Below are 19,867 nucleotides of genomic sequence, written 5' to 3' on the forward strand. Positions count from 1 at the left end.
GCTCTTTTGAGAACTGCTCTTTCAAGAACAGCTCTGACAGAACTATGGCTTGCCCAAGGTCATCCAGCAGGTGCAAGTGGAGGAGTGGGCAATCAAACCTGGTTCTCCCAGATTAGAGTCCGTGCACTTAACTACTGCACCAGACTGGAAAATTAAATCTCATCTGCATTTGAACGTCACCATACAAGGAATAGAAAAGACAATGTATATTGATTTGTTTAGCATTTGGAAGTTGTGAGCACTCAAACCTGATAGCTCTGTGTGCCACTTAAAGATCTATGGATGCTTTTTTGGCCATGCTTTTTGATTTAAAAAAGAAACCCTGTAAAACAATTGGATTTTCTCAAGGCTGAATTATGTGGCAGTCCAAAGCAATGCACCTCAGCTTAGCAGTTAAAGTGCTTGATACAAAGAAGTCTTTGCTTTAGTTTGTAAAAACATAAGCTTCCAATGATTGCAGAGATGCCTGGCCAGTATTATATCATGTTTCTGTTCACCAGACAGTAAGTGAAATAAAGTGGAGTTTATCTACTGGAGCCAAGAACCTTCTTAGAAGCAGGTTGTGTGGTTCTGAGTTGCATGGGAGGTAGTTTTTGGGTTCTTAGTAGTGTGTATATGCACATGCATGGATCTGTGGATAAAATTGGCTTTTTCTTTGGTGCTTGGGTTCCTGAATGGAATACCCAGAGTAGTAATGGATTTTGTTGCAGATGAGCACTGCTTTAAAGATTTCTGGACTTGGCAAGAGAGGGCTTCGTTTGCAGATTGGTTGAAAGATTGACTGGGGTGGTGTGATGGGTTTGTCACTAAATAGCTTGCACGTATGAGGTTGCGATATATATTAATGTGCCTGGGTGTTAGGCAAGTAAAGGGGAAAGGAGATGCCTGCATAAATGTTGGTATGGGGAAGGGAGGTATTAGAGTTGAACTCTCTCTCGTACCATTGTTTTTAATCCAATAAGACTAGATAGCTTAATTGAACATAAGAACATAAGAGATGCCAATGTTGGATCAGGCCAAAGGCCCATCCAGTCCAACACTCTGTATCACACAGTGGCCAGAAATACCAGTGCCATCAGGAGGTCCACCAATGGGGCCAGGACATTAGAAGCCCTCCCACTGTTGACCCCCCAAGCACCAAGAGGCCTACCCATCCAGACTCTTATCCTCTCTTTCCTGTTATTCTCCCTGTCTCATTCATTTCTTTCTGTGTTAGGAAATGACAATTATTTCAGTCAGTCATTGTATGTCAGAAACTGTGCTGTGATGTGGATAGTGGCCTGGGTTCAGATCCCCTGTTTAGCTGTGAAGTTTACTGGGGGACCTTGGTCTAGTTTCATCGCAGGTTCAGGAGGTTAATTTATGGGAAGACAACTGTCTAGGAGTCCCCAACATAGTGCCCATGGGCATCATAATGTCCACCAACAGCTTTCTTGACACCCACTGCGTGTATTCAGAAAGTGGGTGGGGCCAGGTAGGCTTTTGCTTAACAAGTCTTCTGATTGGCTATTGGGGATTTGATTGGCTGTGCAGATTTTTAAAAACATTGCCTTGGCAGAAGCTACCTCCACAGCACAAGAATTTTCACTGTGTGACTGAAGATTAAGCTGCTGCAGCAACCATTTTGTTACTGGCTCAGCCTCCTATGGCAGCCAATTTATGGCTGTGCGCACTACACTGTCATAATTTCAAAGGTGCTCATGGGCTCAGAAAGGTAGGGGTCCCCTGGTCTCTATGCTTCCCTGAGCTCCTTGGAGGAAAGATGGGATAAAAATTAAATTGAACGTGAGTATAGAATTTGCACTTGGAGTATGCCAAAAATAAGCATACAGAATATCAAAATTCTATTGGTATGTTGCTTTCGGGGATGAAGGAGGAGTTGGTTTTTATGCTACAACTTGAGATTTTCTCATTATTGCTCAAATATGCTTGCTTTGCTTTTCTCATTATTCCAGGAAGTTATTAATCTGATCTTATTTTCTTTCTCAGGAGTTAGTGTGATTCAATAAGGAAGCTCGAAGCATCATGGGGGATGATAGTGAATGGATGAAATTACCCATTGATCAGAAATGTGAACACAAGGTAAGATCACCTTGTCCCTAAAACCTGGTGTGATTTCCTTGTTTGGCTTCAGACTACAAGCGATACTGGAAGAGTCTTAGGGTTGCCAGCTCTTGGTGGGAAAATACTTGGAGATTTGGGGGGTGGAGCCTGGGGAGGATGGCGTTTGGGGAGGGGAGGGACTTCAGCGGGATACAATGCCATAGAGTCCTCCCTCCAAAACAGCAATTTTCTCCAGGGGGGCTGATTTATATTGCCGGAGATCAGTTATAACAGTCGTAGATCTCTACCTGGAGATTGGCAACCCTAGAGAGTCTACTGTTCTCATCTTGAGGGATGTTGTGAAACAGAAGGTTGCGTTGGTATATTTTTTAACAAACTGTGTAAATGAACTCTTCAGGGTTTGCTGCAAAGTCATGTTTATACAGAGGATGTGGTGGTTATGTATACGAATTGTAGCTCAGACGGAGTTGAATATTTAAGCAGATGGTAAATGGGTCATCTGTATTTACCGACTGATTATTTACCAGTTTATTACTGTGTGCACAGAACCATTTAGTTAACTGCAAGTCTTTAATATCCTGCCAAATTGTGGATAAAAGTTTAGATACATTTGATCAGAAATGTAGGGGGTCCAAAGGTGTGATACAGTTTTCAGCAAATGAACATGCTACATGTGGATCGCTTACCAGTTGGGTAGATGTATAATTGCGATAAGTTGTCACATGGTAAATGGCTATGCCTGTTTACTCTCAGTGCTTCTCCAAGCTAGGTAATTGACTGTCATCTTTTGAATTTGAAGCATATGTAAATCAAGGTGTTCCTGAAAGAGATGTGGCTTCTGTTTTGCTAATATTGATGTTCTGTAGTTCTTGTATTTGTTGGCTGTTCCACATGAAGCATCTCTGATGGTCATGTCTCAGATAATTAGTGGGACAAATGGCAATAAGAATGTGATGAGAAGAATCCTCCCTAAAACATTTTCTTTAAGTAAATGTCTTGTATCAGGCAGAGCTTACAGTTAAATATTCTGGATGGGTTCAGATGTCTTTGTTGACCAGTACACTTATCTATCTCTTGAACCTGCTGAAAAAAGACAAAATAGTCCAAAAGTTAGAAACCTGTTACTTTCAGTCTTATGTTTTAGGATCTAGTAATGTAAAAGCTTTAATGAAATGGCCCCAGCTCCTGCCAACCTAACAGCTTGAAAGCAAGAAATTGCAAGTAGATAAATAGGTACCACTTCAGTGGGAAGGTAACAGCATTCTGTGCACCTTTGTCATTTAGTCATGCTGGCCACATGACCATGGAAACGCCTTTGGACAGCGCTGGCTCTTCGGCTTGGAAACTGAGATGAGCACTGCCCCCTAGAGTCAGATTCGACTAGCTCTCGAGCAAGAGAAACCTTTAATATGTGAACTATTATGGGATCAGTGCAATATCTCTTAGTTTTTCATGCCAGGTCATACCAAATTAACACATGTTGGTCTTTGACTTGGGAATTTTGTCATGACCTGAAAAGCTGGTACACTATTAATATTTTCTGTTGGCTAGAATTTTTGAGGAAAGAGAGAAAATGGTACATAGATTCTGAGTGAACTAGCTGAAATTAAAATGTATTAATTTAGTAATGAAGCTATATTTGGTTTTTTGCATATAGGAGTCTTTTAACCAGAGCACTCAAAGTGATGTAGCAAAATTAAACTTGGTGATTATTTTGAAAACATCACTGATACCATCATGAAAAACTTCTGGCCTTTTGACCTTATAAATTGGGAATCATTTGACAGAAACCCCAGGAAAAAAGTTGTGGAGCTGTCCTTATAGGCAGTTGCTATACACATCACAGTATTTCATTAAAACTATTTTATTTGTGACAAAAGTATACTTTGTTTTATCATTACCAATAATCCCCAATGTGGTTGGTGCCTGTGGGTCCACTGCCTTCTTCCCCAGAGCATTTCTTCTCCAGATCAAAGAAGCCAGTCTTAACTTTCCTCCATCTCACTGGAAGAAGAAGTGCTTTGGAAATCCTCAGAAGGAGTCACTTTTATGTCTGTAGGGAGAGTATGCATTTGGAAATGGCTAGCTCCTTCATAAGAGGACACTTGTTGAAACTTTCCAATATTCTGTGATTGGCTGTTTGACAGCCATTTTGTGGTATTGTCTGCTGCTTGCTTTCAAAATCTACAACTGTCCAGAGGCTCAACAAGTTCTATAATTTAATAGATGTATTCTATCATGTAATTCCCACAAGGAATCTAAAACGTAGGATTCACTACAGGTAGAACTTTGATAATTTAGAGCTGAGAAATTTGGCCTCACATATTGGTTTGAGTGAGTACAAGTCCTTTAGCCATGAAAGAAATGGAGACAAGTACTGTGATATTATCATAGTGTTCTACTTAAGAGTATGTAAAACTGTGTGCTTGAATGCTTCTCAGGTTTCTGATGCAAGTTCTGAATTTATTATTTTTTCTTCCTTGAAAGCCTTTCATTCTGATATTTTTGGAATAAGAGGAAGATGGTGTAAATTACGATGGTGTTGATGGAAGAAGTGAGGCCAGGGTGTATTTATACTGTGCTTTTTCCATACATTTATAGTCTTACACTAAGCAAAGCCAGCCCTCCATTAAATATTTGCCTCCCCCTCCCCCCCGGCATTATTTTGTTGTTCTGTCAGCAGTTATTTTGGGGTTTTATTTCCATTACAGAATAGCCAAATTTATTTATGGATCACTTCAAAATAATTTTTATACAAGTTCTAATCTTCTATGTAATAATTTGAGGTGGTAAAAATGAATAATGATCTAGTGCATGATTTCTCAGACACATCAGGGATTTTTTTTGATACATAGCATGTACTGTACTGAGCCAGCTTGGGAACCACTGTTCAGTTGTGTTCTTGAGGCCACAGACAAATTTTTCTTTATATACTATAGCTTCACACTGTAATGTTTTTGAGGTAGAAGACAATAAGAATAGCTGGCATTTATATCCATAGCTATACATTCACATGCTGCTTTTCTGTACTTGTTGGAATGAAAGGAAATTAACATTGCCAGCAGAAATCTAACTGGAGCCTTCTTTTCCTAGTTGTGGAAAGCCAGATTAAATGGCTATGAAGAAGCTTTGAAGCTGTTCGAGAAAATAGATGACGAGAAGAGCCCTGAATGGTCCAAGTACCTTGGACTTATAAAGAAATTTGTAATAGATTCCAATGCAGTAGCTCAGCTGAAAGGATTAGAAGCAGCACTTGCCTATGTTGAAAATGCGCATGTAGCAGGAAAGTAAGTTTATTGTTCAGTATGTTTCTTTTGGAGGGGACTGTACGAACATTTGCAGTGATGTTGCGTAACAGCTGCTGGTCTGGAAGTTTTACCTGAATGGGGCTGACCCCTCTTAAGATTCAATAAATATCCGAGTGAAAACATCTGTTCTTACTTGTTGCCCTGGTCTTACTCTTAATTCTATGAATTTACTTCTCCTGCTGAGTGCCTTAAGCAGCTATTATATTTGAAATTAATTGCCCAAAATTCATATTATTGCAATGGTTTAAAGAGTTTTTTTAGCTATATGGATTGAAACCTACATTGTCAGGGTTATAGCAAATAACCAGGTGATTTATTTAAAATCCAGACTTGCTTGAGATAACTAAATTCTTGACATGCTGTTTTGTAGCTAAGACCTGTGCAAAAAGGATGGTAAAAATCAATGGTAACCCACTGTTGTATGTTATGGCTTGTGTCTTCTGAGCCTCAAGCAGATACTTGCTTCATCCTGTTCTACATACATCAGATCAAACTCCAGTTGGTTCTTTCTTTGGCTTGTGAAGTACTACTGTTACTTGTTCTAGACCAGCATAGTATTTTTGTGGAGTTTTTAAATTCTGACAGTTAACTCACCTCTTTCAAAATAGGGGTTCATAATCTAGCTGCCTCAGGGGGAGTAGTTTCAGATGTGGGCTGTGGGATGGTTGACACATGGAAGCTGATTGTTTCAATGTCTGTTAAAGGAATGACATGAATGTGTGAACTGGCCATGGGAAACTGAATTTCCAAATCTCTGATGCAGTACTTCTCATTAGAATTGGTTCACACATTGACCTGGCAGAAATGCACTTGCATGTGTGTGAACCAGGCTTTAATATGTATCTGTAGAATGTAAGATAATTCTGTATTTCAGGGACATATTTATATATTGCTTAGGGTGGGTATGACTCTTTTGTTGAACGTCAGAACTTTAAGGTCAGATTCTATTAGGCTGGGTACTGTTCATGTGCACAGAACCAGTTGTGATTTGAATAATTAAGCATGTGCTTTAGGCTTTATAATAATGTATACAAAAGTCCAGCCGTAAATGGAAGCATATGTAAAGGGAATTAGTGGCATAATAACACATTTGGAAAAGAGAGTATTCTTACCAAAGATAATAGGGCTATTAACTTTATAGCACAGTATTGTGTTGCCTAATGATGTGCTTTTCTTACTTTAAAAGAACAACAGGTGAAGTAGTCTCTGGAGTTGTAAATAAAGTATTCAACCAGCCTAAAGTGAGAGCCAAGGAGCTGGGCATAGACATATGTCTTATGTTTGTTGAAATTGAAAAGGGGGAAGTGGTACAAGAAGAGCTACTTAAAGGCTTGGACAACAAGAACCCCAAGATCATAGTAGCATGTATAGAGACACTAAGGAGAGCACTAAGGTAAGATTATGTGGAAGAAACTGCTGTACTAATGGGGAGGAGATGATAATTAATGGATGTTGGTATTGTAGTCTGTTTTAAAGAGCAGTAAAACAACAATTATGTTCACTCTGTCTTCTGGAAAACAGATTATTGAAATTATTACTTCATCAGACTCCATAGTAGGTTGTTGTGCTGCCAAGGCAAATATTTGATCCAGTTACTACTTCTTAAAGGGATTCTTCATAGGCGTATTTCAGAGATTGGATGCCTTCGGTGGTTGTTTTTTAGATTCTGTAAAGAATTGTAAATGATATGCCAAAGGAACTGTAAAATCTTTGGCCATGATCAAAACAATTGACATCTTAATGCTAGACTCCCGAGAGTTTTGCATTTGTTACTTAAATGCCAGCACACCAGATCCTCTTCCCCCCCTGCCCCCAGTTTTTCAAACAGTGGCTTTTGGTGATGACATTTTGATTAAAGTCAGGAGACAAATCCCGCTTAGGTTATGGCTAGCTGCTCGGTACATCTAAATAATTCTTGGGATTTCAGCCATTAGACACATTTTGTTTGTCAACAGTGGAATAATAATTTAATTCTAGTTAAGAAAAAGGTTTCTATGTGTTAAGTGTTTAATGAGTGAATCTGTGCTAAACTGATGTTCAGTGAAATAATACAATTTCTATCTTCAAGAGTCTGGAATTAGTTATGCATTCTTGCAGTTTTTATTGGGGAAAAATAATAGTATTTTGATATTCTGTATATGTTCTGTAGCTCTTACAAGTTTATTTCTTAGCTGTTGCTGAAGTTTTGGGTTGCAACACACTCTCATTTATAGCGCAATGAAAATATTACCACCTTACTAAAGATAGTTAATAGATGTGACACAAAAGCGGGTCATCCTAAAAGTTCCATACAAGAGGAATGTAGGGGGACCCATTTGCATAGCAAGTTGGATTTTATGCTTTTAAAATAATCTTCAAGGGCTCACTAGAGCTGATGTATGCCATAATCATGCAATGGTAAGCTAATTATATGTATCTATTTATGTTGCAGTGAATTTGGTTCAAAAATAATCTCACTGAAACCAATAATCAAAGTATTGCCAAAACTTTTTGAGTCTCGAGAGAAGGCTGTTCGAGATGAAGCCAAACTTCTTGCCGTAGAGATCTATCGATGGATAAGGGATGCACTTAGGCCTCCATTACAGAATATAAACTCTGTCCAGGTAAGCTTGGCAAGTTTCTGGCTCTTTCTTAGCAAGAAAATGCCCATTAGCTATATGCTTCCTCATGCTCTTGTGACAATGAAAACTTTGTCCCAGAAGAATAACCTCTAAGTCCATCTCCAGTCAGCCTTCAGAACCTACATAGCTATCTACAAATAATCTTGCCATTGACAAGTGCATTGTATTCTGCTGAGCGCTCTTGTTCATACTATTCTTGTACTGTGGAATCCATGGGTGTTTTCTAGTTATATTCTTAGCAGGGATAATTTGAGGCTTGCAAAGTATATATTTTAAAACCAAGCTTGCTTTATTTGCAGTGTCTGTTCTGCTACTAGTTTGACTACCTCATATGGTTGCCTTACATTATTTGCAATTTAAAGAGAATAGCATTTCAAAATAGTGTTCTTGCATGTGTGCAGCAGTGGCATTCAGCATGGTGCCTGGTCTTGTGTTTGGTGTTAACCTACATTCATGGTTAGATGGTGTATACCCCAGGGTCATCATAAAGAAGTTATGCATTGTTTAAAATCCACTGCATTAGTGGATGTGTAGTAGTCTCTCAATCAAGACAGCCAAGGAAAGCACCTTTCTTGTAACTTGTTAGAAGTTTAGGGCAGCTACGGGGGGGGAACAATCATGGCAAAGCTATACTAGAACATGCATGCACAAAGTGTTTGCAGCCTGGACCTTACTCAGCCAGGCAGTACAGGCCAGATCAGAGTGGTGACAAATGACTCAGTGTGCTAATGCACTCATGCAACGGGACTTGTTGTTATTGTTATTGTTGTTGCTGTTTTTATTGTTATTATTTATTTGATTTATTAATCGCCATATCCCAGCTTACGCCGGGCTCTGGGTGATGTACAAAAGGGCAAAATGCCGTTAAGTATATAAAACATTAAAATTCAATATGCAGCATAATAAAAATTTAAATTCAAAATAAAAGATCCAAGATGGTGTCCTATAATGTTTTTTATCCCAGTTCTGGACTACTGGCCAATTTTCTGGGCAGGGAGAAAGGGAACTGAGAACAAAAGGGGGAGGGAAGAGGATGGGTGCCAGCCAACGAGGAAATCATTGCTGCTCTCAACCGAAAGCCTGGTGGAATATCTCTGCCCTACAGGCCCTATGGAATTTCATAAGATCCCTCAGGGCCCTGATGCCATTTGGCAAAGAGTTCGACCAGGTCGGGGACAGCCGGACATCCCTACGGCCAGGGATCACCAGCAAGCTGTTGTTTGAAGAGCATAAGGCTCCTGGGGACATATCAGAGGAGAAGGTGTCATAGATATGTTAGTCCCAGACTGCTTAAGTCCTTAAAGGTCAACACCAGAACCTTGAACCTGACTCAGTACTCCACTGGGAGCCAGTGTAGCTGGTGCAGCACAGGTTTTATATGTGCCGTCTATGATGTTCCCATCAGGACTCAGGCCACCGCATTCTGTATCAGCTGGAATTTTCAGATCAGTCTCAAGGGTAGGCCAGCGTAGAGTGAGTTACAGTACTCTAATCTGGAGGTGACCATTGCATGCATTATCATGGCTAGGTCAAGGCACAACAAGAAAGGAGCCAGTTGCTAAGCTTGGTGAAGATGAAAAAACACCAGCCTAGTAACGTGTGGCTTGGGCCTCCATTGATAAGGAGGCATCCAAGGTCATGCCCAAACTCTTGACGGATGGCACCGGTGTCAGTGGCGCCCCATCAAGAGCCGGAAGCCTGAACTCCAGTCCCAAAGCACACACCCCTCCAGTCACAGAACCTCCATCTTTGTCAGATTCTGTCTCAGCCTGCTGTTTGTTAACCATCCCACCATGGCCTCCAATCCCTCAGCCAGGTTTTGTGGGGCATTAGCTGGCTGGCCATCCAATAACAGATACAGCTGAGTCTCATCAGCATATTGATGACACCCAAGCCTAAAACTCCTTGCCAGCTGGGTGAGGGGGTGCATATAGATGTTAAAGAACATTGGGGAGAGGAGGGCCTCTTGAGGAACCCCACATAAAAATGGTTGCCTAGAGGACACATCGTCACCTAGTGCCACCCTCTGTCCCTGACCATGGAGAAATGAGGAAAGCCGTTTAAGGGCCACACCACAAACTCCTACATCGATGAAGGTCAGAAGATCGTAATTAACTGTGTCGAACGCTGCCGCGATCCAGCTGTCTACAGAGATCATCCGACAGGGCGACCAACACAGTCTCCATCCTGTGACTGGGGCGGAAGCCGAAATGGAACAGACCCAGTGCCAGTGTGTCATCCAGGAAACCCTGAAGCTGCTCAGTTATCGCTCTCAGTCACCTTACCCAGAAATGATAAGTTTGAAACTGGGCAGTAATTGGCTGGATCTGAAGGATCCAAGGATGGTTTTTGTCAAGAGTGGTCCAACTACAGCCTCCTTAAGATTTTTTTACACAGTGGACGTATGAATGACATGTGAAAATACACATGGTGAAACTTTTGCAGTATAATTCTGTACATTTGGAAAACAGTTTTTTTGAACTTTAATCATTGCAGTTTGCAATCAAACTTTCATCCCAGTAGAGTGGCATTTTAGCTTTTTTGCTAGATTGGGCATTTATTTATGAATTGTCTGCTTTAAAAAAGTAGCATATAAATTATTTTAACTGGGACTCTGTTCCTGTGGGGGGAAGTGCAAAATGCCTACTTAACTCTTGCTTGTGCTATCATTGTTCACTAGCAAAAATATCTGTTATATGTAATGAAGCACTTGGTTCTGTTTCAGTGTCTCCATCTTCTAATTGTAAAGTCAAGTCACACATTTTATTGAATTTACAGCAGTTTCATGATAGATTTCCCACTTCTAGCTTGCTTTTTCATAGTTTGCTAGACTTGATGAAATGATGTAAAATTGATGTGTGATATCCAGGTTAGCAAGTATTAACATTAATTGTATGAAGTGTAATTGCTAGATGTATACATGGAGCAGCTCAAACTTGATGTATGGTCATGGGAGAGTTTTCAATTAATATGGTTATTTCGTGTCATCTGAACTTAGTGTGATTGACTTGAATGCATTTTAGCAACCTACATTACCCAGCTTCTTTCACCTCTAGCTAACTTTGCAGTTGGTTAGGCAGTTTGTATTTGGTCTTATGGGAAAGCAGCAGTGTGTCCATATGGCTTGTATTTCTTGCAGTTTACAGTTGGTTTTGATTTTTGCAGTTAAAAGAACTGGAAGAAGAATGGGTCAAACTACCATCATCTGCTCCCAAGCAGACCAGATTCCTCCATTCCCAGCAAGAAATGAAAGCAAAATTTGAACAGCAACAGGCAGCTGGTGGAGATGCAGATGGAGGTAATACTTGACATGAAACTTTACTCTTGGGAACCTTGTTGATTAGGGTAAGACTGAGCTTGTCAGGAAGAAAACAGACTGTTATTCCAGAAATGTCATTATTTGTACAGTTAATATTCATTCCTCCCTGACTCTTGTTGAACATAATGGTACAGCCAACCCATATCTGGCTTTATCTTCTTTTCCCTGCAGGAGGAGATGATGGCGATGAAGCTGTTCCACAGATAGATGCTTATGAACTATTGGAAGCTGTGGAAATTCTCTCCAAACTTCCTAAAGACTTCTATGACAAAATAGTAAGTGATCATACAGTTAATCCTTAGACCTTTTGTAATCTCTGTTTGAACTGGAGTCACTACATTCTGTACAGTTTCCTTCTTGCATAGTTAATGGTCCTGTTCTATACCACTTTTATAGTGGGAGTACTTTCAACTGGGAGTGTGTTGGCCTAGCGTGGGAAGCCAGGGAGAGTGTGGCGATTTGGCTGGTGTACCGACTGCCTAACGCGCTGGCCAATAGCCTACCGTCCCTGTTGGAGGCCGTATCAGGTTGGGCGCTGGAGTACCCTAGGCTTATAGTCTTGGGTGACTTCAACGTCCATGCTGATGACGCGACCTCAATACAGGCTGCGGACCTGGCGTTGTCCATGGCAGCACTGGGACTCTCCCAATTTATAACGACTCCCACTCACCGGGCCCGACACACACTCTATTTGATCTTCGCGGCTGGGCTAACAGTGGACCGGATTACTGCCTTGGCAGTACCATGGTTGGACCACCATGCCCTGAAGGTCCGACTGAATGTTCCACCCTGACCCTGTTTAGGTGGCGAGTGTATTTGAGCTTGCCCATGGAGCCTAATGGACCCACTGCAGTTTCAGAGGGCCCTGCGGGATCCGATGCCCCCCGGCGGCTCGTTAGATGAGCTTGTCGAGGACTGGCGTAGCCAACTTGCTACGGCCATCGACAAGATCGCTCTCCAGCGCCCTCTGTGCTCCCGCTCCAACCTTGCTCCATGGTATACCCAGGACCTGAGGGGCATGAAGCGGGAGTTAAGATGGCTAGAGAGATGATGGCGACGTGTCCATGACGAAGCTACAAGAGCATCTTATAGGACATTTATGAGATCCTATGAGATGGCAGTCAAGGCTGCAAAGAGATTGCGGCTTTGCAGCTGGGATTGCGTCCGCCAGCTCACACCCAGCCCAATTATTTGGAACAATTAGGTCCATAACAGTTCTGCCTCAGGGTAGCCCAAATGTGAGGGAATTGGAGATTGGCTGTGAGGCTTTTGTGAGCTATTTTGCGGATAAAGTCTTGACACTTCGCCGTGACCTCCCCACCACATTTGAAACAGTGAGTGAACTTGAGGCCCCTTGCACATCTGCGTCAGTCTTGGATCATTTCGACCTGCTCAGCCTTGAGAAAGTTGACAGATTACTCGTAACTGTACGCTCAACCATGTGCATCCTTGATCCGTGCCCTTTCTGGCTCATTAAAGTGGGCCATGAGGGGTTTTGAGGAGCTCTTAGGGAGATTATCAACAAGTCCCTCGCTGAGGGACGGTTACCGGGTCTCAGGGAGGCAATAGTCCGTCCTCTCCTGAAAAAAACATCTTTGGATCCGGCCGAATTGGCCAACTATCAGCCGGTCTCCAATTTGCCCTATTTGGGCAAATTGATTGAGAGGGCGGTGGCGGTACAGCTTCAGGGTTTTCTGGATGACGCTTCCATTTTAGATCCCTTCTAGTCCAGCTTTCGCCCAGGTCATGGGACGGAGATGGCGTTGGTTGCTCTTACTGGCGACCTCCGTAGGAACCTGGATCGGGGTGGTTCGGCGACGTTGCTGTTGCTAGACCTGTCGGCTGCGTTCTACATGGTCGACCACCAGCTGCTCGACCACCGCCTCACCGACGTGGGCATACAGGGGCTCGCTTTACAGTGGCTTGTCTCCTTTCTCCAGGGTCGGGGACAAAGGGTGGTGCTTGGGGAACAGCAGTTCAGGAGACGCCCACTGGAGTGTGGGGTACCCCAGGGCGCAGTGCTGCCCCCGATGTTGTTTAACATCTTTATGCGCCCCCTTGCCCAGGTGGCTCGGAGGTATAGGCTGGGTTGCTATCAGTACGCTGATGACACCCAGCTCTATCTGATGTTGGGTGGCCGGTCCGACTCCGGACCAGAAGACCTGGACCGGGCGTTACAGGCTGTGGCTAGTTGACTTCAGCTGAGCCAGTTGAAACTGAACCTGGCAAAGACAGAGGTCCTGCGCCTGAGTCGTGGCAGCTCAGGGTTGGGGGTCCTGCTTCCGGCCTTCGATGCGGCACCTCTCGTGCCAGTGTCGGAGGCTAGGAGTTTGGGGGTGCTCCTGGATGCCTTCTTGACAATAGAGGCCCAGGTAGCGGCCACTGCTAAATTGGCCTTTTATCAACTTCGGCTGGTTTGACAGTTGGTTCCCTTCCTTGACCGCTGCGACCTGGCGACAGTGATCCACGTGACGGTCACCTCGAGACTTGACTACTGCAACGCTCTCTACATGGGGCTGCCCTTGTCCCAATTCCGGAAGCTGCAGCTGGTGCAGAACGCCGCAGCCAGGCTGAGAGCACTACGGTCAGGGCCCAACATCGCTTGACTATTCCGGGCCCCAAGGATGCAAGGCTCGTCATTACCAGGGCCAGAGCCTTTTCTGTGGCAGCTCCTTACTGGTGGAACAAGCTCCCGGAGGAGATCAGGGCCCTGCGGGACCTTTTACAGTTCCACAGGGCCTGCAAGACGAAGCTCTTCCACCCGGCCTTCAAATAGGAGCCGCCACTATTGTTACCATCAACGATTCTATTGAACTTCTGGAACCTAGGACTGGCCAGATGCATCACTAGGCCTCTATCTGCTCGAGGGATGATGATCGGATGGTCAACGTGGATTTAGATCTGAAGAGCACGCTATCTAATCTTTTAGCACTGCAAGCACTTTATTGCTGTTATTTTTAGAATGCTGATATGAGTTAGTATGTATTTTTATGTTGTTTTAAACTTTTATGGTTTATGCCAATTAGGTACATTGTACTGCTCTTGTTAGCCGCCCTGAGCCTGTTCGCAGGATGGGTGGGGTATAAATATAATAAATAAATAAATAAACTTGACTATATAAGGGAAGTCTAATAACTAAGTAAATTTACTAAACATTTCTTAGCTGTCTAATTCAAAATGGCCCCATGTCTAACAGTTTAATATTTGGTAGATTTTTTTTCATTGCATCATTGAATAAACAACTTGAACTAAAATTGCTTTGTTCCAAATTTGTGGTTTTTCTCTGCGTTACACCAATTGGCTTTTCACCTGGACAGAACAGCAGCTCAAACATTTAGCTTCTAGAGCTAGCCATTTGGTGTAAAGACCTCCCCTCTCAGAACTGCAACCTTGGACTGCAGACTCAGGGTTGGGGAGGGAGTTACGATTTACTGCTTAGTTCCTTTTTTGTCCACTACGCTGTTCAGAGTAATGTGAATCTTCTCTGAGGAAAAAAACATTTCTCTCCTTAGCTAGTTATTTCATCTTTAAAAATTGTCCTAGCAGTGAGATAGTTGATAGTTTTATGTAGTTTTCAGGGTGCCTATGGCACAACCAATTACCATTTAGTTGTATAGGTCTTGGAGTACTAATGTTCCATTCACTGATCCCCCCCAACCAGTGTCTTTTATGCTTGGGGAGGCCCACAAGGTTGAATTCTGTTCCCATTCCCTTTGTTTCACCATCCAGGCAAGGAAAAATAGGAAACTGAGTCTTGGTGTTCTCTTGTGGGAGAAAGCCCCCTGAGCCGCAGATTCAGTGGCCCACACTGCTACTATGTTCTTTGTGCCTGCCCAGCAGACTGACTCAGTTTCTTCTCAGACTGCCTTCCTCTGGCAGAACTGTTCATGTCTTGTTCTCATCGTGAGTAACTAAAGTTTGAGGCCAGAGTACTTGAAACCAAAGAAGTGGCAGAAATGGCATTACAAAGTTGATAGTTTTGGTACTGACTTTGATACTTATGGTCTAAAGAGAAAGACAGTTGTGGTTTTCTGATTTTGGGGCTCTTGAGCTCCTGTTGGGGATTGTTAGGAAAGGAACTGAAAATGAAATGGGCAATATCATAATGTCCTTGTATAGAGCCGTGGTGTGGCCTCATTTGGAATGCTGTATACAGTTCTGGTTGCTGTATCTGAAAAAGTATATTGCAGAGTTGGAAAAAGTACAGAAGAGGGCAACCAAGATGATTAAGGGGTTGGAGCGTTTTTTCTGTGAGAAAAGATTGGAGCGTCGAGGCGATATATTCTTATTTCTGCCAATATTGGCTATCTAGAACTTGATATCAACGACCTTTGGATGCTTACGAATAAGGCTGGGGGATGTAATCGAATTCAGTTCTCTTTTCCCATTCATAGTGTTTCTGTCTAGCCCTCTTTCTACTGTTCTCCATCAGGAGATAGACTCCCTCCTGCTAAAAGAGGTGATAGAACCTGTTTCTTGCTCCCAGAAAGTCCTGGGTTTTTACTCTCAGTAATTCAGTGTTCCAACAGGTAGAGGTCTCCACCCCATTCTCAGTCTCAGGAGCATTGGTGGATTTGGTGTCTCAAAGTTCTCAATGATGACCATGGTTTCCATCCTGCCCCTCTTGACACCAGGAGCCAGGTCTGTCTGTCTCAAGCACACCTATTCCCATATCTCCATCTGACCGCAACATCATGTGTTTCTATATGGTTTGCTATGGGAGATGCCACTTCCAGTACAAGATGTTGCCCTTCAGCTTCTTCACTGCCCCCAAAGGTTTTCATCAAGTGCATGGCAGTGATTGCAGCAAACTTTTGGCATTGAAGGATTAGTCTTCCCATACATTGACATCTGGCTCCTGACTGCATAATTTCTTTTCTCCCTCCTAGTTTGAACAACCTTGGGTATCCTAGCTTAAATTTGGCTCTGTGTCAAAGGAGAGAAGTCACATCCAGAACTGTCAAGACTTCTTCAATTTGTTGGTGCTGTACTTGTAGGTCATATCTCCCACCAGATTGGAGAATTGCTCTAATGCAGTGCAAAGTAGTGCAGGTGACCAACAACAACACAGCCTTTTACTGTGTAAATGAGCAGGGTGGAATAGCATCCTGAACACTGCCTCTTGCCTGTAGGAGAGATAGATCAATTTGAACTATACTCTGTTCCCTGTCATGGGGAAGACAATATCCAGACGGATGCCCTCATTGGTCAGAGACCCATAATTCATGAATGGAAAATCAAAGCTGCATATATGTGCCTTGTGTTCCAGCAGTGGGGTTACCCACATATCTGTCTCTTTGTCACCAGCCACAACAGGAAATGCAGATGCTTCTGCTCCAGAGCAGGCAAAGTTCAACATTCCATGGCAGATACCTGCCTTTGGACATGGTCAGTATGCTTTTTCTGTGCATTCCCTCCTGTTCCCTTTGTTACCAAAGTCTTAGGGGAATTGCACAGTCTGCATCCTGATCACATTGCACTCATATAGCCAGCTGTGGTTTACAAAGGTCCTGCAGTTGTCCTGGGACCAAGACCTGCTATTCTATCGTCAAGAATGACTTCAAATCTTGGAGGATTCAGCCAATCAGTTGTGAAGAGAGGTCCTCCTGAATGTTAGGAAGCCATCCACCAGATGATCCTATGAGTGTAAATTGAACCGAAGAGGCACCTTAGCTTTCTAGCCTTCCTTAGCTTTCTAGCCTTCCACTTTAGAGTACCTTCTTCATCTTCAATTCCTAGGATTGGCACAATAATCTGTTAAAGCCCCTCTGGCTGCTATCTTTGCTTCCCAACCTCTCCTCCAGATATGTGCACTTTTTGTTTAACCTGTGGTGACACAGTTCTTCTGGGGTCATATTCAACTATATTTTCCAGTATCTGATTGTAGCTGGGAAACTTTAGCTTCTCATGATACAACTAATGAACAAGGCTTTCGAGCCATTCACAATTTGTGACCGTTTTTCTGATCTCCCTGGAAGTACTGTTCCTTGTAGTGATGCACTTGCCTATAAGGGCATCTTAGCAGTCAGTATTCAAATCTGATTCACTGTTCCCATGTTTCCACAAAGGGAAGATGCTCCTCACTTTAGATCTCTCCTTCCTACCAAAGGTAGAGTCACAATTCCATCTAAATCAGGACTCTGTCCTCCCCTCCTTTTTTCCCTACTCCCATTTCTGAGTTGGAAGGACCTCAGCACGCTTTTGAGATGTCTGCAGAGCATTGTCGTTCTGTGATGCCAAGATTCTAGGTTTCCTGTTCAAAACCATAAAAGGACAAATGAGTGTCTTCCAAGAGACTGAGTCATTGAGTCACACAGACCATAGAACTGTTCCTCACAGAGTCAAGGCCTGTTCCACCAGGGCTTTGGCTCCATTGTCTGCTTTCTGTAAAGAGGTGCTTGTCAAGAACTTTGATTCATTCAAAATGGAGTTTGTTTTAAAAGTTTGGTTCATTCTGGCTGTGGCCTGCTCGTTAAAAATGTTGTCTTTAAGTCTCCTTAGTTTCACACAGCCGTGCTGGAGGGAGAGCAAACACTTTTGCACCTGCCAGATAACATGTTCCCTCTCTGGCCTTGGATTTGGATTAATATTCCAAAGCAGTTAAATCCTGTGGGAAGGACTGGTGCTGTGAAACTGTAGATCATATCACCTGCTCTTCTGACATGACCAGAGACCAGTGAAATCATCCTTTCTTTGATTGGCCTTCTTGTATCTGGAAGACATTGCTTGAACCCTGATTGGTGCCCAGACCTAGCAACCATTTTGGGTTCAGACAATAAATAAATTATCCTAACTCCTATTCAGGGGGCATGATGGTGTTGCATAAGAAGCTGACATGTAACTCTGCCTTGCTCACCTTTCGGCCATCTTGGAAGCTCTGATTGCTGAAGCCAACCAGCCTGGCTTTTAGGACTCTGGAGACGGAGTACATTTGGACCCAGAACTGAATGGGTAGCATCTTGTCTTTGAGAACCACGGTTCTATAAGTGTTTAGCTAGTTTGTTAATTTTTAGCTTTTTTGTTTTTACTCACAGTATCATTTTAAATAATTCTGCACCTTTAATTAAATATACTCTGCATTTAAACATATATTTTATTCACTAACTTCTGGTTTCTGTCTCCAGTGCTGCAATATGTTCTGGTGCCTAAGACTGTCAGTTACTACCTCTAGAACAACCTGTGGGTCTCCTGCTGTGAGCCAACCTCACAGGGAGGATTCCCTGGTTGAGCCCGGTAAGGTCTGGAGTCTGTCCTTTGGCTCTAGACTGGAGGGACATAAAAGGACTGGTGGTAGCACTACGTGGTTAGAGGTATGCAGGTGCCTTTAACCTTCTTTGTAATTGTAGCTAGCCAGCCTCTTGGTGAAGAGAATCCCCGACCTAGTTTGGGCAGGCAGGGGGGCACTTTTTGACAATGCTTTTCCAAGAAAACTGTTGAGCCAGCTATCTGGGCTCAGCTTTCCACATGTGTCTACGTCCTAGAAGTTTGTGCAAGGATAGATGCCCCTTGGAAGGGCAGTTCTCCACTTTTTTCTATTGAAGTATCTGTACCCATTACTGTGATGCGATGATAACCACAAAGAAGTAGAACTAGGTTGCTTGCTTGTGGGTGTTGTTCTTTGACTGGTCATTTGTATAAAATCATGACCTGCCTGCATTCCCTGCAAAAGGTGGTATTAGCTTGCTGTGGTGTAGTATTGCAATTTGGAAGGAAATGAGCAGAAGGGTGCAGTTCCACCCTCTCAGAGCATGTGCGTTCCAAGTTTGCATTTTTGAGGAGGCATTCATGCCAAAAATTAGCTGTAGAAGTTTCTGAATGTCTATTTTGAGCAGGCCAGAGCCCATCGGTGTGAATGGTACAGATGGACGTTGAAAGAAAAACTGGCTATAAGTGAACAACCTGTTTATTTCTTGATTTAGTATTTTCATAATTGTAAGAATGCTGCCCCCACTGGATAAGTTATTGACACATGCCCAGGTGCATTATCTGAAACACAGATATGAAGACATGGCACATTAAAAGCATGTTTCAGGAGCCATTAAAAAAAAACAAAAAAAACAAAGTCACATCTTCATTCCAGTTTATGTCGAAAAAACATGTTGTAGATGTGATGCTTGCCTGTAGTTTTTTTCCTAGCTGTTTTCATGTGCGTTCTGGCTTACCTTACAGAACTTTCCCCAAATCTGTTAACTTTGAATATTTGCTTATTGCTTTGCATTGCAGGAAGCCAAAAAATGGCAGGAGAGGAAAGAAGCTTTAGAAGCTGTGGAAGTGCTGGTAAAAAACCCCAAACTAGAAGCTGGAGATTATGCAGACTTGGTGAAAGCACTTAAGAAGGCAAGTAACTCTACCATTCTAGTAGACTTTTCAGATACAAATTCAACCACTCACAATAGGACCATCATTTAAATTTTTGATTATGTGTGATAAGTTTATTCACAGACTAGGGCTGTTAGTGATAGAGATTCTAGTTCAGTGTTACTCAGTGGCTTAGGAACCTCATGACTCTTTAACATGCCACCTGTAGCTCTTTTGAGCACCATTCGCCAATATTA

At 42.7% G+C, this 19,867-nt stretch overlaps 1 protein-coding gene across 1 annotated transcript in view; it reads left to right on the forward strand.

Moving 5' to 3' along the window:
- The window catches only part of CKAP5 (cytoskeleton associated protein 5), a 128,787-nt gene that overhangs the window by 18,967 nt on the left and 89,953 nt on the right, over positions 1-19,867 (forward strand). The window contains 7 exon segments of the mRNA XM_015406899.1: positions 1,990-2,082; positions 5,158-5,351; positions 6,559-6,765; positions 7,804-7,975; positions 11,159-11,291; positions 11,484-11,587; positions 19,536-19,649. Of these exon segments, the coding sequence (XP_015262385.1) occupies positions 2,026-2,082; positions 5,158-5,351; positions 6,559-6,765; positions 7,804-7,975; positions 11,159-11,291; positions 11,484-11,587; positions 19,536-19,649 (981 nt within the window). The 5' untranslated portion in view covers positions 1,990-2,025.

The sequence above is a fragment of the Gekko japonicus genome, unplaced genomic scaffold (assembly GCF_001447785.1).
Source record: "Gekko japonicus isolate JY-2015 unplaced genomic scaffold, Gekko_japonicus_V1.1 scaffold84, whole genome shotgun sequence".
Classification (NCBI taxonomy): Eukaryota; Metazoa; Chordata; class Lepidosauria; order Squamata; family Gekkonidae; genus Gekko; species Gekko japonicus.